This window comes from Ochotona princeps, chromosome 2 (assembly GCF_030435755.1).
Source record: "Ochotona princeps isolate mOchPri1 chromosome 2, mOchPri1.hap1, whole genome shotgun sequence".
Classification (NCBI taxonomy): Eukaryota; Metazoa; Chordata; class Mammalia; order Lagomorpha; family Ochotonidae; genus Ochotona; species Ochotona princeps.
Genome location: NC_080833.1, coordinates 44,174,756 through 44,191,913, shown reverse-complemented (window position 1 = coordinate 44,191,913; position 17,158 = coordinate 44,174,756). Strand labels below are relative to the sequence as shown.

General features: G+C 42.1%; 1 protein-coding gene across 2 annotated transcripts in view; it reads left to right on the top strand.

The window, feature by feature from the left end:
- Positions 1–17,158, top strand: part of USP24 (ubiquitin specific peptidase 24) — a 143,644-nt gene that overhangs the window by 15,535 nt on the left and 110,951 nt on the right. Inside the window, exons 2-3 of one of the 2 annotated variants that reach the window (XM_058656156.1) lie at positions 13,433–13,598; positions 14,709–14,776. In XM_058656156.1, the coding sequence (XP_058512139.1) occupies positions 13,433–13,598; positions 14,709–14,776 (234 nt within the window). The remainder of the gene's footprint in view (positions 1–13,432; positions 13,599–14,708; positions 14,777–17,158) is intronic. The other variant, XM_058656161.1, reaches the window with a different exon arrangement.

The window sequence follows — 17,158 nt, the reverse complement described above, 5'->3', positions numbered from 1 at the left end:
GAAAATGCAGGCCAAAAATTCTGCTTAAAAATAGAAGACTACCAAACTTTGTGCATTAGCCATTTTGTTAATGTGAGAGAATCTGCAAGGAGGGAGGATGGAGCTGGAGCTGACAATGAGAAGGGACACAGGCCGAGACTGGGCAGTGCCATTCCTGTGGGGTCTGGTGTGGTCTTGCTGTTGTGGGTGTTAAATTCATCAGTTACCTGGCAAGCTGGGAGGCCTAGACCAAGGGAGCACACTTTTCAAGGCTCTGTCCTTACAAGCCACCGTGGGGTTCTAGGCTGGCAACCTAGAGTGATTTCCCAAGGACCCCGCCTTCTCCCTGCCAAGTTGCATTAAGCTTCTACCCCCCAAGCCATAAGCCTTTCATCTGTCAGTTGTTAATGTAAGGCTCTAGAATTTAAAAGTCTTACATGGGTTTGGGGAGTCAAATACTGCCCATAACACCTTGCTTAGAGAGAAATCTTAAACAATTGTGTTGAAAAGATGGTGTTTGCACTAGTTTTGAGGAACTAGAGGTCAAGAAGACTGAGAAAGAGTGTTTTGAACATTGCAGGGCAGGCATTGTAAGCAGAGGAAGCATCATTTGGTTAGACGTGGTTTGATGGTGACACCCTGTGTGCACAGAGGCCTGAGAAGTGTGATGCAGCCAGAACAGGAGGGGTTTGGAAAGATGCCGGCAGGTGAGGTTTTGTATGTTGGGGTGGTAAGGAGCCTGCATGCCTACACTTGGAAGCTTGTTTTTGTTCACAGGGCACCTGCTCTAGCTGGGAACTAATGGAGGGTTCTGAGCCAGGGAATGATGGAATTGGGTTCTTTTCTTTGGCTTGTTTTTTGTTTGTTTGCTTGTTTATTTTTCTAAGAGGAAGATCACTGGTGGAATTTGGAGGGTTCTGGGAGTGATAATAGAACAGTAGAAAGGATGGCAGTGTGAGAGGGTTGCTGCAGTCCAGATAACACACCAAGACATAAACTAAATGAGTGCAAGGCACGGTGAGACTCATTTTTTTTTTTTTTTTTATTTTCTTTATTCTTGACAATCTTCACATAGTTAATTAGGACACAAAGGTTCAAGGGCTACAGGAAAGTGGGTAAGACTATTTCCATTTTTTTCTTTTTTTTTGCATTTTTTTATTATTGCTATCATTTTATGATACAGTTCCATATTCCCTTATCCCCTCCCCAATTCCTTCCCCCCCACCAAGTTCCTCTATATCATTACTAACATATCGTTCTTCATACTCAGTCATATGTCCATCATTGCGGGCATAGACAATGGCAGAGAGTCCAGAATCCTATTGTCAAGATATAGTAAACAGTTTCATTGTAAGTCCATTTTTGTCTGGAAATAGAGATGCATACTACACTGCATCGTCACATCTGGTTGTTAGTCTCCATTTCACAGCTACTGTATGTGGGGAGCTGCTGACGCCACATGTATGTGAAGGGCCTCAACATGGCGGCTAGCCTAGGGCCAGGAGGCGGGATTTGTCCCGCCAGTAGGCAGGCAGGAAGTCACAAGGATAGGCTAATCCTCCCCCGCTGCGATTGCTGGCCTATCAGATGGCGCCCTGTGGACCCATGGGGAGAAGTGATTAGTGGAGAACTATATATAAGCAGCCCGCTTTTGGCAATAAACCTTTTAGTTCGCCCTTTCGCTTGCTTTCTTTTTGGTTTGGCTTTTCGTTCATTCGTTTGTGTGTGTGTTCGTTTCGTGTGTGTGTGTGTGTGTGTGTGTGCCGGTTGCAGTGGGGGTTCCTGTTTTCTCCAGGCCCTCGAGATTCCTCCTCATTTTAGTGTCGATGCAGGGCGGCGACAACTGTACATCCCCTTACATGAAAGGCATGATACAAAATCAGCAATAGAAAGAAAAATAGAAATTTACAATGCCATGAAGTTAAATGACGTGTTACTAGATATGACAGTCTCCATTATACAACTACTATACATCCCCTTAAATGAAGAGCCACAACACAAAAGCAACATCAGGGAGAAAAAAGAAATTAACAACACCAAGAAGTTAAATAACATGCTATTAAATGACTAACGTGTAGCTGAAGAAATGAAAATCAAGTACCTTCTTGAAGAAAATGATACCACTGCATGATCTACAAGTCATTGAATGATTTAATCAGAAGAAAGTGTTTTGAAGAGATAAAACCAACAGAAAACAACAAAACCCATGTGATATAGTTTCCGCTGATCTTTGTTGAAGTGTGTCTCCTCCAGACAATAAACCGATGGATTTTGTTTTTCAATCCAGTCTACTAATCTATGACATTTGATTGAGCTTAAGCCATTTACATTCAGAGTTTAATGTATATGGGTGTTACTTTGGTCCTGTCATTTTAGGAATGAGTTGTTCATTGGTTTAGTCTTCTGTTGTCATTTTACTGGGATGTTCTTCCCGTTTGCCTTTGGTTTTGGTAGGTGCTATTCCTCTTCTCTGTCAAGAGAACATCTTGAAGTATCATTTGTAGGGCAGGTTTGAAAGAGGCAAATTCTTTTAGTTTTTCTTTACTGTGGAAGCATTTTATTTCATTTTCAAAGACAAAAGAAAGCTTTGCTGGATATGTTATCCTAGGCCGACAATTTTTTTCTTTTAGAATGTGGAATATGTCACTCGATTCTCTTCTTGCCTGTAGAGTTTCCTGTGAGAGATCTCCTGTGAGTTTAATTGGCTTTCCTTTATATGTCGATTGATTTTTTTCACGTGCACATTTAAGGATCTTTTCCTTATGTTCAATTGAAGAGAGCTTGATGATCATGTGTTGTGATGAAGATCGCTTGTGATCAAGCCTGTTGAGAGTTCTCTGCCCCTCCTGGATGTTGTTTCCCAATTCTTTCTCCAGATGAGGGAAATTTTCCTTTAATATTTCATTAAATACATTTGCAAACTCAGCTTCTCTTTCTGCACCTTCTGGGACTCCCAGAACTTCCAGATTTGGCCTCTTAATAGTGTCTTTCAATTCTTGAATACTTTTTTTGGCATGATGCAGCTCTGCTTCTAGCTTTTTGTTTGCTTCCCCCTGGTGACAGGAAATATCTTCCAATGCTGAGATTCTTTCTTCTGCTTGCTTAATTCTGTTTTGGAGACTCTCCACTGTACTTTTAATTTGCTCTTCTGTGTTCTTAATTTCTGATATACCAGCCTTGATTTGCTTTGTTGCTTCCTTAAATTCTTTGAACTCTTGCATGAGCTTCTCATTGTTGATCAGATGCTTTAAAATGAGTTGTATGGATTCTGTGTCCCCCATTTTCTCGATGTCTTCCTCAGTTAACTCTGAGATTGGCATAGGATTTTGCTCCTTTGGAGGGGAGTTTTCAGTAATCTTCATTGTGCCTTTGTCTCTTCTTTTGCTCTTGATCATTGTACTTTTGGTTAGCAGAGTCTTCTCCTTGGGGCAATTTTCTAAGCTGTGTCACCCACAGGTCTGCAATGCGATTTTACTTATCGCAGTTGGTACACAACTTTTTCCTTGTAACCACTTGTGCCACAACCTCCAGCGAGTTCCAGGTCTGGGTTCTTATGTCAGATGTTCACTGTGGTCTCCACGGCCCCAGCTCTTGGCTCACCACTCCACCTCCTGTGAGATAATGTGTTGAGGCTGCACTGTTGTCTCTGTAACCTTTCTCCCACTTCCGGTTGGAGCAGGTCCCAGGATTAGAGAGACAGCAGGTGTCCTATATAATTAGGTTGTTGGTGGTGCTGATCTTGTTGGAACCTGTTGAACATTAGGTCTGGGTGCCATACGGACCTATTTTGACCCGTACTATGCCACAGTCGGTATTATTTTCCTGTGGGACCAGTGAGTTCTCGCAAGCTCAGCACAGGCGCAGTTCACTGTTGTCCTCTGCAGTCCCAAAGCTATTGCCACAGTGTATAAAATGGCGCCTGACGTACCACCACTGCAGTTCTTGATCTGCTGGCAGTCAGGTCTTAGGGCTACCCAGACCTGCCCCAGATGGAACCCTTAGAATGCCACGTTGCTGCAGTTCACCAAGTCAGGAATGAGTTCACTCCCAGCTCAGCACATGCTCCGTCCTTTCCCTTGCCCTTTCCTCCTTATGCAAAATGGCGCCCAATTCAGCTCTAGGGGGCTGACTGGGCTATGAAATCCACCCTGTTCTCGCACTACCCGTCTGGAATCTGCTGCTGTGTGTCTGCTCCTGGTCAAATCAAACGGACCTTCCAGACGGACAGTTCTTTGTCTGGCTTCACTTCCCGAGTTCCCATTGAAAGTCCCTTCCCACCTGGTTACTGGTGGAGTTCTGGCTGCTTGTGGAGTTCTGATAGCCATGCTGGAGTATCAGTCACTGCAACACCACACTGCTGTGCCTGCTGCTTTCCTGTGTCTGTCAGTCTCCAGGTACCCCTCTGCTGTTGTTCTGTCCTTTCCTATTTCCTGGAACATGTCCTCTCTGCTTCATCCTGATTAAATATTTTTCCGTCCGTTTAAATGTGTCCTTACCCTATTCTGCCATCTTGATTCTCTCCGAGATTGATTTTTCAAGAGAAAGGTCACAGGTGGAATTACTGTGGAAACTGGCTGGGAAAATGACACAAAGCTTCAATGGTTAAGAATATTTGAGGAGCTGGCATGGTGACATCCCAAATGGAAACTATTTCATATCCTGGTTGTTCCACTTCCCATCCAGATCCCTGCTTATGACCTGGGAAAGCAGTGGAGGATGACTCAAGTCCTTGAGATTCTGCACCCATATTGGAAACCCGAAGAAGTTCCTGGCTCCTGTCTTTGGATAGGCTCAGGTCCAGCCGTTGCACCCATTTGGGAAGTGAGCTAATGAGTGAAAGGCTTCTGTCTGTCTCCCTCTCTCACTGTAAAATTTGCCTTTCAAATAAAAATAAATAAATCTTTAAAGAAAGAAAAGATTGGAGGAGACAATTGCTTCTTGGCCATTTGGCTAAGATCAAGTATGAGAAAGCCAAGCCAGAACATAAGAAGAGTTCTCTGTGGGTAAATCTTTGGGGCACCCAGGTTCAAGCTTCTGCAACTGAAGCCTGTGGATAGAGACTGGGCAGTGTTGTGCTGCTGTTTGCTCTAGCTGGCCTCTGGGTGGGTTCGGGGCTATTTGTATTAACCCTGCAAACCAGACACTAGACGCTGTTTTTCATTTTGGAAAACTAAGGCACTTGTAGATTAAGAAGCTTATATAAGCTCATACAGCTCGCCAAGTGGTGGTGACAGAATCAGTGTTTAGGTCTGTCGTGTAGGAAATACAGTGATGTGTTGCTTAACAACGGCACGGGTTCTGAGACCTGCATTGTTGATGACTTTGTCATTGTATAGACATCAGAGAGTGCACTTACACAAACCTGGATGGTATATGTAAAAGTAAATGCGTCAGGATCCTATTTGGGCACCGGTTCTAGTCCCGGCAGCTCCGCTTTCCATCCAGCTTCCTGCTTGTAACCTGGGAAAGCAACCGTGGATGGCTCATAGCCTTGGGACCCTGCAGCCACGTGGGAGATCTGGAGGAAGTTCCTGGCTCCTGGTTCTGGATCCGCGCTGCAGTGGCCGTTGCGGCTCGCTTGGGGAGTGAATCATCCGACGGAAAATCTTCCTTTCTGTCTCTCCTCCTCTCTCTATATCTGACTTTGCAATAAAAATAAAATAAATCTTTATAAAAAAAGTATGTGAATTTATTTTAGTGTAAAATATTTTTAAATCTGTATTTTGCACATATTATTAAAAGAAATACCAAAATAGGCCCCTCTTTTTAAAAATTATTTTATTTTGATAATCTTTACATGATTGATTACGGTACAAAAGTTCAAGGGCTATAGGAAAATGAGTAAGAACATTGTTTCTACATTCTCTTTTGCTTCTCTTTCTTTTTTTTTTTTTCTTCTGTATCTGGGGTAAGCAGTGGAGATAAAGGGTGAAGCCCCACCCAGCCTCCCAACCATCCCAGGAGCCCCACCCAGCCTCCCAACTATCCCAGGGTCCCTGATGTGGAGCATGCTCTCTGGGTACTGCTCAAGTGGTTTTGAGAATTCAACAGTTCTGAATTACTGCCAGTCTCACCATTCCAAGCACAATGAAATCTCTCCAGAATCCACTGACTAACATAGTCAACCTTAGAGTCTCCGTTTGCCCAGATTTTCACTTCCAACACATGGCTTGGGTAGATGATTGATTTTTCCTGTCCTCTGTTATGGTACCAGGTGTCCTCTGCAAGTTCCGATGGACTGCCATGTCCTCCATGTGCACCTGGATATGATGTTAACTGCTCTTTCTGAGCCTTTAAGGAGGCCAAGCTTTGACACAGAATCTGCACTTCTCTTCATGGTTGGGGTTCTGAGATCAGCAGTTCAATTGGAGGGATCCCCAAACAAACTTCATCTGAAGTGATCCCAGACCTGATTCCTGTGTGTGCATACCTGTACAGGGTCTGGTACAGTCTGTCGTCCCAATCAGTATATGCACATGCTGGTAGCCGGAATTGCTGGGTCAGTTCTGTTTCCAGCCTTGTCTTATACACGAACCAGTGGGTGTTAGAGTCCAGCCTGATCCTGCCCACCACATGCTCAGTCCTTGCACAAACCAATGGGTGCCTGACTCTTCTTTTGGCTTGGCCCAGACCTGGCTCAAACCTGTCTCAGACCTGGCTGTGTGTTCATTTGTGGAGTGAGCCATTAGATGATAGATCTTGCTGTTTCTCTATCTCGCCTTTCTCACATTCTGCCTTCCAAATAATACATCTAAAATACAAGAAGAGTTGTTGCCAAGCTTGTTTTTTTTTTTTTTTTTTTTTTAAAGATTTATTCATTTTATTACAGCCAGATATACACAGAGGAGAGACAGAGAGGAAGATCTTCCGTCCGATGATTCACTCCCCAAGTGAGCCTCAACGGGCCGGTGCACTCCGATCCGATGCCGGGAACCAGGAACCTCTTCCAGGTCTCCCACGCGGGTGCAGTGTCCCAACGCATTGGGCCGTCCTCAACTGCTTTCCCAGGCCACAAGCAGGGAGCTGGATGGGAAGTGGAGCTTCCGGGATTAGAACCGGCGCCCATATGGGATCCCGGGGCTTTCAAGGCGAGGACTTTAGCCGCTAGGCCACGCCGCCGGGCCCCAAGCTTGTTTTTTAATTAGTATCAAATTTGTGCATCTCTAACAAAAGTTGACTATAGAAAAGCTCTAAAATCTTTTAAAGATACTGTTTTTGGGGGCTGGTCCATGGCAGATTAATTCTCCAGCTGTGGCACCAGCAACCCACATGGATGTCCATTCGATTGCCAGCAGCTCTACTTTCATTGCAGCTTGCTGCTAGTGATCTGGGAAAGCATCAGAGGAAGGCCCACATACTTGGACCCTGCATCCATTTGATAGACCCAGGAGAAGCCTCTGTCTCCTTCTGGCCATTTGTGGAGTGAGCCAGTAAATGGAAGCTCTCTCTGTGTCTCTCCTTTTCTCTAACTCTGCCTTTCAAATAAAAATAAATCTTTAAAAAATATTATTTTTTAAACGAAACTTATACAATATCATAATAAAAAGGCAATAAAGACATTATCCTCAGTAGTCAGAAAGGCTAAGAATGTTGAGTTTTTCCTTGACGCACTTGAAAAACTCAGTAGTGCTCGTTTTGTAATAATGTGTAGCTTGTTGCCTAGAATACTATTTTCTTAAACTTCTGCAACTATGTGTACACGTAGTACACTCAGGCTATTTTCTCCCTCCTTCTTTAACATTGTTGAGATGTGTAATCGCACACACTTTATCACCAACAGTAAACACCTTGTTTACAGTATAGCAAGCTTTTGTTATATGTTTTGATCTGTTTGAATATTAATAGGTACCTTGTATGATTTGATTTAACATCTAAAAGAGAAAATAACATTGTTCATTCCAGGATTCTTATTAAAAGCCTGATAATTGTATCTATCGTAGCTGTTTTGCAACAGGACGGTTCCAAACTACTTTGCATGTGTTCTCTTGCTTCATATGCAGTTTTTGCCAAGGATAGTCTCTACTCAAAGAGATGACTCAGGATATAAAGCTAACCTAAAACCTAAATAGGGGTTTATGTCATTATTTCCCTCTCTGAATCTGTTTCTTTCTCTCTCTCTCCCTCCTTCTCTCACTCTCTCCTTCTCTCTCCCCACCCCGCTGTCTTTTTGTGATCTATTTACTTATTTGAAAGTCAGGGTTGCAGAGAAATCTGCCATCCACCGACTCACTACCCAGATGGCTACACCAGCTAGAGCTGAACCAGACCAAAGGCAGGAGCTTCCTTGTATGTCCCACATGATTGCAGGCTCCCAGGCACATGGGCCACCTACTGCTGCTTTTCTCAGGCCATTAGCAGGGAGCTGGATCAGAAGTTGAGCAGCTGGGACATGAGCTGTAGCCCATTTGTGATGCCGTCATCATAGGCACTGGCTTTGTTTGCTGCACCAAAACACCAGCTTTGTCATTCCTTGTTTCTCTGTAAAGGTGCCAGCTACCTCCTTGACATGCAATGCTACCCTGTATATTCCTTAAGTTTGGTGTGTGGCACTTCTGTTCCCTACTTTCTTTTCATAATTCCCTGTTTGTTTTTTTTTTTTTTTTTTGACTTTTTGTTCCTTCCATTAATTTGAAGAACGTTAAATCTTTAGGAAGCAGCATGGTTTTTTTTTTTTTGCCTGTGAAGTACTAATTATTTTTGAGTGTGTATGTATGTGTGCATCGTTATTTAAAAGTCATTGTAGAGAATTTCACCTCTTGGTTTACTCCCTAAGTGCTTCTAACAGCAGAGGTGAGCTAGGCCAAAGCCGGGATCCCAGGACTCTGCCTGGGTCTTGCACTTGAGTAACAGGGACCAAATACTTGAGCTATCACTTGCTGCCTTCAAAGGTGACATGTATCAGGATCAGAGGTGGAACAGGGACTGTAGCCCAGGCATTCTGATACATAATGTGGATATCCCTTAGCAGCTTCATAGCGACTGCACCCCCTAAGTAAATTGCCATCCCCTAAGTAAAGTATTTTTTAAAATGCTGTTTGAAAGTGCAATAGGAGCAGCATTGTTGTGCAGTGGGTTAAGCCATTGCCTGTAATGCTGGCATACCATATGCATGCTGGTTCAAGTCCCGGCTGCTCAACTTCTCATCTAGCTCCTTGCTAACAGCCTGGGAAAGCAGCAGAAAATGGGAGACCTGGATGGAGTTCCAGGCTCCTGGCTTCAGCCTGGCACAGCTCTGGCCATTGCAGCCATTTGGGGAGTAAAGCAGCAGCAGATTTCGTTCTCTCCCTCTCCCTAACTCTGCCTTTCAAACACACACACAAATAAATAAATCTGTCTAAACAGATGAATGGCCATTTCAGCCCCCCCTTTTAAAAGTATGTAGTTTTATTTGAAAGGCAGATCTACTGAGAGGAGAGACAGAGGGATCTTAGCTTTCTAGTTTCCCCCTAAGTTTTGACACTTTTAATTAATAGAGGCTATATATTTTTTCAGCTTTCTTCATTTTGGGTTTCTTCTAATTGAAATCAAGCCATGCATTTTGGTGGGTATGTGACAAAAATAATAATTGCTTCCTTGACAGTGCATCACATTAGGAGGCTCAAGATTTTTTTTCTTATTACTGGTGACAATAAGATCCCCCACCCCACCCCCCACACACACCCAGGAAGCTTTTAGTTTTAATAATTGCTGAATATAGTTGATGATTTCCTAGGTGAATTCCTGTAAATGCTGTTGATTTGGATATTGTGTACCAATGAAACATACCCATTTCACAATCCACCTACTGATTTGTGTGCATGTGATTTTATGCCTTAATTCTACGTTGATACTTGCGTTTAATAAATCGAAGCATCTGATCTGCTAGGGCTGCTGTAACAGACTAGATTGCTTAAAGTACTGCAGAAGTAAAGTTGTCACAGTTGTGAAGGCTTGAAGTCAGAAATCAAGATGTCAGAGGGTATGGCTACTGGTGAGGCTTCTTTTTATGAATTGAAAATGGCTGGCTTTAGCTATTTGTCCTCATATAACCTTTCCTGTGAGCACTTTATGGATTGCAGGGAAGGAAAAAAAAGATTTGATTTTCTTCTCTTTTTCTTTTTAAATGAAGAATTTTTTTTTTTACTTATTTGAAAGGCAGAAGGACAGGGTGAGACAGATAAAAAAGATATTCCATTCACTGGTTCATTCTCCAAATGGCCTCTGAAGTCAGGAATCAGGGACTCCATCCAGGCTCCATGGGAGTGGCAAGGCCCAGCCTTGGGCGGTCTTCTGCTGCCTTCCCAACAACATTAGCAGAAAGCTGCGTTGGAAGCAGGGACTTGAACCAACACCTGACGTGGTGGAGGTGTTGCAGGTGGAGGCTAACACCCTACACTACAATGCTGGTCCCCCCTCTCCCTTTCTTAGAAAGTTATCATTCCTATCAGAGGAGAGATCCATGTTTAGGATTTCTTTTCACTTTTTTGATATGCTTTAAGGCCCCATCTCCTAATGTAATCACATTAGAAGTTAGAGCTTGTCATGGTTTTGTGGTTGAGGAGCTGCAATTCAGCCCATTAACACTGGTGAAAATAAAGATCAGTTTTTGCTCTTTCCCAAAGTGGAGTCTTAGTAGTTATAGCTGCTGGGCACATTTGTTGATTTCACATCTATTTTGATCTGCTAACACCATTAAAATGATAGTTAATAATTACTCTAGTGAAAGTTTTTGTTTGTTTTTATGAGCCTTAATTTTTTGGCCTTAGGTTAATGTGCTTAAGTGTAGCAAGTGTACAATTTTAAGAGTAAATTTTTTACTTTTTAATCCCTTCAAATTCCTTTAAGTGAAATTCGTTTATTTATATTATTTATTATTTACAGTACCTAGGAAGTAAATGTATTTCTGGAAGGTGTTAAACTTTATAAACTGTATCTTCCTAAATATGATGATTCTGAACCTACCAGATTTCACTGCCCCTAGCATCCACTCTCCAGTTTACATTATCTTCTACACCTGTTTTTGGATTTTTGTCTTATTTTTATCCTTGTTTTCATGATTCCCCCCCCCCCCCCCCCGTCCAAAAAATACATTGAATTTTCTTCAGCATAATTGATATGGGAATTAGGTTTCTTCTGTTGCATTTCTCATGCATACTTTATATGAATATATTATAGTTTTGTTGCTTAAGATGACTTTCCTCAGTGCAGTGATTTTATTTTGTGATGGTTCAATTCTAAAGCAACTTATTTTCAGGTCATGGAAAGAAAAACTGTTGTGGCGGTGGCCCCTTGGCTAAGCTTGATTCAAGTTCTTGTCTACACAGTTAAGAATCTAAGAAAAGAGAAATAGGTAAATATGAGCAGAAAGCAAGATTTATATAAAACAAAAGTACACTTTCAAGAAATAAGTGGGCAACCTCCCAAGAGGCAGTCACAGCTAACAGAAAATGGACTAGTGAAAACATAACGATCATTCCACTAAATTGTTGGCATTTTACATGGATTATATTTCAGTTTACTTTCACTTTGTGCTGTGCACCAGGTTCTTTTTGAAACAGAGGTGGTCAAAAATAGGATCCACCCTTTATGGGATTCTGGCTGGTTGGGGAAAAACAAGATAAATCACAAATCAATGTAAAATTACATCTGTGAGTAGTGCTATGAAGGGGAGATTCAGGATGGCAAGAGTACATCATGGTTGGAAGTATTTGACCTAATATATGAGTTCTGGAAAAGTTTCCCTTAAAGAGTTGTGGATATATAGAAGTTAAGCAAGTTAGAGCAGCAAGAAGAGTTCAGGAATAGTGGCACAGAGCAACCCTCTAGTGCCGGTAGGTAGTACTTCTGTGGTTCCTGATGTCTAAGGCCCAGCTGCAAGACCAATGCTGGCCCACTGAAGGCTTGACCCTGCAAGGTGTATCACTGGCCTGAAGGGACTGGCTCCATGGTGGGACCTTAGCAAGACGACTGGGCAGACACCTCCGTGGGAGCTCTCCATTTGGACTCGGTGCCCTCATGTCATGATGTTTGGTTTCAGGAGTGCGTGTTCCCAGAGAGAGGGATCTAGGGGAGGCTGTGCAATCTTTTATAACCTAGATCTAGAAACATGCATCATCATTTGATTTCGCTTTCTGCTTATCAGGACATACACATACAACACAACCCTACTTCAAGGTCGGGGGAGCTGCTTTCTGATGAGAGAGTGATGACATTCTGGCTGAGCATGTGGTACCAAAAATATTGCTTTGGCCTTTTAGGATAGTAGTCTGATACAAGGAACATTGTCCCTGTCAAGAACCCAAATCTCAGAGGAACAGTCTGAAGTGCAGAAAGCTGGAGGAAGAGGGTGGTTCCTTTGAGGCCTTATAGAACATTTTGAGGTGATTTGGGGTGATCATGGAAAGAGAAATACCAATAAGCTATTTTAGGGTTAATTTTATAAAGATTGGTGTGAAGAACAAATTTTGTGGGGATTTATGGGAGTCCAATTCGTTGGTGAGGTGTGGAGATGGAACGCAGACTAGACAGATCTGAGAGAAATCTAGGATGTCTAGTCTCCAGATCTTGGGAGTTCAGACAGGAAAGTACAACATTAAGAATGTTTCTCTAGTTTCTGACTGGAGTGGACTCACTCACTGGAATGGGGAACCCCGAAAGTGGGTGAGGCCTGAGGGGAGCATCACAGGTGTGCTGTGTGGCACACCTGGTTTTAAAGATGTTGGGTCAGAGCTCAGGAGAGGGGTGCATGTCCATAGAGACTTTCCTGTCTTCCGCACACAATGTCCCTGGATGAGGTCACTCCAGGAGACAGACCAGAACCAGAAGAGAAGAGAGCCCAGCCCTGAGGTTTGAAGATGACTGAACTGGGAGGGGAGGGTGTCCCAGAAGATGAGCAGACTGAAAATAGCCGCACCCATGGGATGGCAGGGCATGTACTATTTAGGAGGGTAAGGGCCTAGAATCAGCTGTCTCAAGAGGAGGGAGAACCAAAGGTCAGGTGCTTCTGACAGGCAAGCTAAGGACTGAAGCATGATGGCAAGTTTGGTTACCGTCAGCCCCTCACTTGAAAGTCTAGGAACCTTGGAATCCAGAGTGAGGTGGTGTCAGAAGGGAGTCGGAGACAAGGAGGTGAGGACAGGAAATACGCAGAGCATGTCCCTCAGGAAACGGCAAGGGCCAGGATAGAGTGGCTGGAGATGAAGTTCGATGTTCAACAATGAAAAGTTGAGAATTCATTGAGGAACAAAGGTCAGAGGTGCCATTCACAGCAAAGGTATAGGGAGGCTAAAATGACAAAAGTTGAGATATTTGAGTTTTGATGACAAATGTGAATTTGAGAAAGCAAGCGTAATTTGCACTGATTTGCAGCCAATATTGATCTGGTAAATTCTACCATACTTGGTTTAAATTCTAAATTTTTCGAGTAGTCATTAATTAACTTATTTGCTGTTTACCTTATTGCGTTTTTTATCAGAAGAATGATGAAAATGGAAACTGCTCAGGAGAAGGAATTGAATTCCCTACAACAAATCTGTATGAACTGGAAAGCCGTGTTCTGACTGATCATTGGTCCATCCCCTACAAGCGAGAGGAATCGTTGGGCAAATGCCTGTTGGCTTCCACCTACCTAGCAAGACTCGGTAAGCTGCCTTCAGAACATCTGAGGAACATTCTTTCCACAAGAGGTTTTGTTGTTTTTGAATTTAATCTTTTCTTCTGTGAATACGTTTCAGCATCATTGTATTTTTTTAAAGATTTTTTATTTGAAAGGTGAAATTAGAGAGTGGGAGAGACATAGGGGAGAGGGGTAGTTTTTTTGTTTTTGTTTTTCTTTTTGAAGATTTACTGATTTTTATTGGAAAGGCAGATTTATAGAGAGAAGGAGAGACATTGAGATCTGCTGTCTTGTCTATTGGTTCACTCCCCATGTGACCACAATGGCTGGACTGAGCCGATCCAAAGCCAGGAGCCAGGAGCTTCCTCCAGGTCTCCCACATGGTGCCAAGTACCAGGGGCAGAGTTTTTATTCTTCTAGTCTTTTATCCTCTCTGGTATAAAAGGTTTGAACTAATCTTCTAGCTCCAGTAAAGTGGAATATTATTTAAAGAAAATGAAAAAAAAATTATAGAAATTGAAATTATTTTCCCCAGAAGCATGAATTACTTTAAATTAAAGCTCAGTTTAACAGGTTGTTGTTTTTAAGAGAAGAAAATATTTGTTTCTCATGCATTTTTTGCTTAGTAACAGCACTGATGTACATATTTTATAATTATTAAGCCTTTAGAATAATAAAATACCACTAGATTGGGAGAATGGATATCAATATAAAGGAAAAAAGGTGCCCTGCAGTGTTCTTCATGATAAATAAAGTCTGTTAGTGTAAGAAAGAAGCGCATTCCATAGGAAGGATGAGTTACAGTAGATTCATTCATTCACTTAGCAAGAATTCACTACTTGGTGGTTTGTGCCAGACACAAACCACATTCTGTGCATTTGATTATACAGAGTGCATCAGTTCATTTTAGGAAAGAGGAGTGGCATTTATCGAAAATAGGTGTGCGTTTATGGAGTACCGTGATGGCTGGTCAGAAGCTAGTCGGCTGTTCGATTAGATCATTGAGTTCTGTGACATAGAGACCTTAGTATCAAAATTTCTGTACTAGTCACATGTATATTAATTTGGAATGATAAAAAATAATTTCTACAACTTTTGAAAATCTAAATAAGACATATTCATTTATTTTACTAAGGTCTTTGTGAATCTGATGAGAATTGCAAGCGATTTATGGATAGGTGTATGCCTGAAGCATTTAAAAAGGTAAGAAAAATGTACTGGATGATTTTTTTAAGTGAGAGTTAAAGTAGACAAGCTTTTTGTTTTAGTTTTGTTTTTTTCATATGTGATACAAGTTCATGAATCTTGTTCAGGTGAGGAATTTGGTGATTATTTTTTTTGAATGTAAGTTTTGCTACTATTTACTTGTTGAGCAGGTGAAGACTTAATTTTTAGAAAATTGCATATCTTTGTTAACTAAGGCTCGTGGCACTTAGTACTTATCAAAATTGAACCACTTCCTGTTTAATATTTTATGGACACAGAGGTGTACTCTTTGACCAACTGCAAGTTTGAAGGATGGTCTTCCCGAGTGGCGTGGCATGCGCTACGTGGCGTAGGAGTCAGAACCGGACTGAAGTGCTTGCGCTTGTTCCTCATCACATCTACATCTCTTAGAAAGCAGGAGTTTTGGTTTTTGGTTTTGTATTTTTTTCCCCTTAAAAACAAAACAAAACAAAACAAGTGACCCTACGAATTATATTTGTAAAACAGGCCTACCACAGTATGGTTGACTTTCAGAACGGGTGACCCTTGTGTCCTCTTGTTGGTGGCTTGAGGGCGGGCTTAGTAAATGAATGAGCACAGCCTAGTGAGTGAGAGTGAGTCTTCTGCAGTCTTGTACTTTGGGATTTTGACACCCAGTTTTATCCCATGTGTAACTAAGTTACTAAGATGACAGATGGACCAGGTTTGTATTTGTCTTCAAGCCCAGTAAAACAAACTGTAAATGTTGATCACCATCTGCATTTTGGTACACAGAATCTCCTTTGATTCAAGGCTTCAAAAGAAAAAAAAAAAGATGAAATTAATTAGTGAAGTAACTTCATCTTTGAAAACAAGGAGATACATTTTTAGATTTGCATTTAGGTAGCAATCATATAAAATCAACATTTATCTTTATTTTAGATATAGTTATCTACCAATTTGCAAGTTGATGCAATTTGAGATTACTAAAAAACGCCTTTAAGAGCTTTTTAGAAGTGATGGAGTATTTATAATGTAATTATTCATAATATATGCATACAATTCGAGAAAAGGAGAATGCATGTTTGAAGTGAGGAAAAAGATCTCAAGATCCAGAAAGTCTTGTATCAAGTCATTTTATCATCTGATTATATTTTGGGAGTATAATACTCTCCTTTTCCACAGGGATGCCCTCAGAGACCTGTTTGATTATAAGACCCCGAGCTCTTAGGATAATAGCTAGCACAGTGGCTTGTTGATTGTTTTTGTGTGAAACTGCAAGCACCGAAGTACCCTGCAGTCTGTTGATTTTGGTAATGTGTTTCCAGAGCTAGTAGAAAGATTCTGCTCCCCATCCTGTAGGCATCGCTCTCTTCCCACAAGAATTAGGGAATTCTGTGAGCCTGCAGGTTTGGGTGTCCGAAGATTCAGTAGGATTTGGTCTTAACTGGGACAGCTTGCCTTAGCCTTGTTGCCTGGTTGCTTGACTCTCCCTCTCCATGAGGCCTTTCTTCCATGCTCCCTCAAATATTGCTACAAGTAAGTTCTGAACAGGAATGCCTGAATAAGTGCACCAAGGAGCTTTGCTGCCCTTTCTACATGCTCACCATTCACCTACAGGCCAGACGAGGATTTTTGCTGGTTTATTCTGGCAGGAAATATCATCTAGGTCTGGCCATAGCCAGGATTTATATCTAAACCTGTGCACATCTTCCCCAATGCTTTCAGAAAATAGATTGCCTTTTTTTACCCAGTAAAGATGATCAGAAGACCTAATTCAGTGGGAGTGGTGCTTGATCCTTAAACTGTTCATGCTTGTCACATGAAGCTTCTTATTAAATGTTAGTCTCAGCTTTATTATTTAATTTTTAAGAATAAAGGAAATAGTGCAAAAAAAATTTTTTTTAAACATTTATTCATTTTATTACAGTCAGATATACACAGAGGAGGAGAGACAGAGAGGAAGATCTTCCGTCTGATGATTCACTCCCCAAGTGAGCCACAACGGGCCGGTGCACGCCGATCCGATGCCGGGAACCTGGAACCTCTTCCAGGTCTCCCACGTGGGTGCAGTGTCCCAATGCATTGGGCCGTCCTCAACTGCTTTCCCAGGCCACAAGCAGGGAGCTGGATGGGAAGTGGAGCTGCCGGGATTAGAAGCGGCGCCCATATGGGATCCCGGGGCATTCAAGGCGAGGACTTTAGCCGCTAGGCCACGCCGCCGGGCCCTAGTGCAAAAATTTTTTAGAGGAGCTAGTAACTCATTGTTTATGTGAAAATAACCTTGGGAGCTATTACTTGTGAGCAAATGGTCTAGCTGATTGGTATTTGGAAAACCCTAAACTGAGGTTTTCCTGCAGCTCTCTGGGCTCTTTGGGGCTGCTCCTGTGAAGGGGTCCT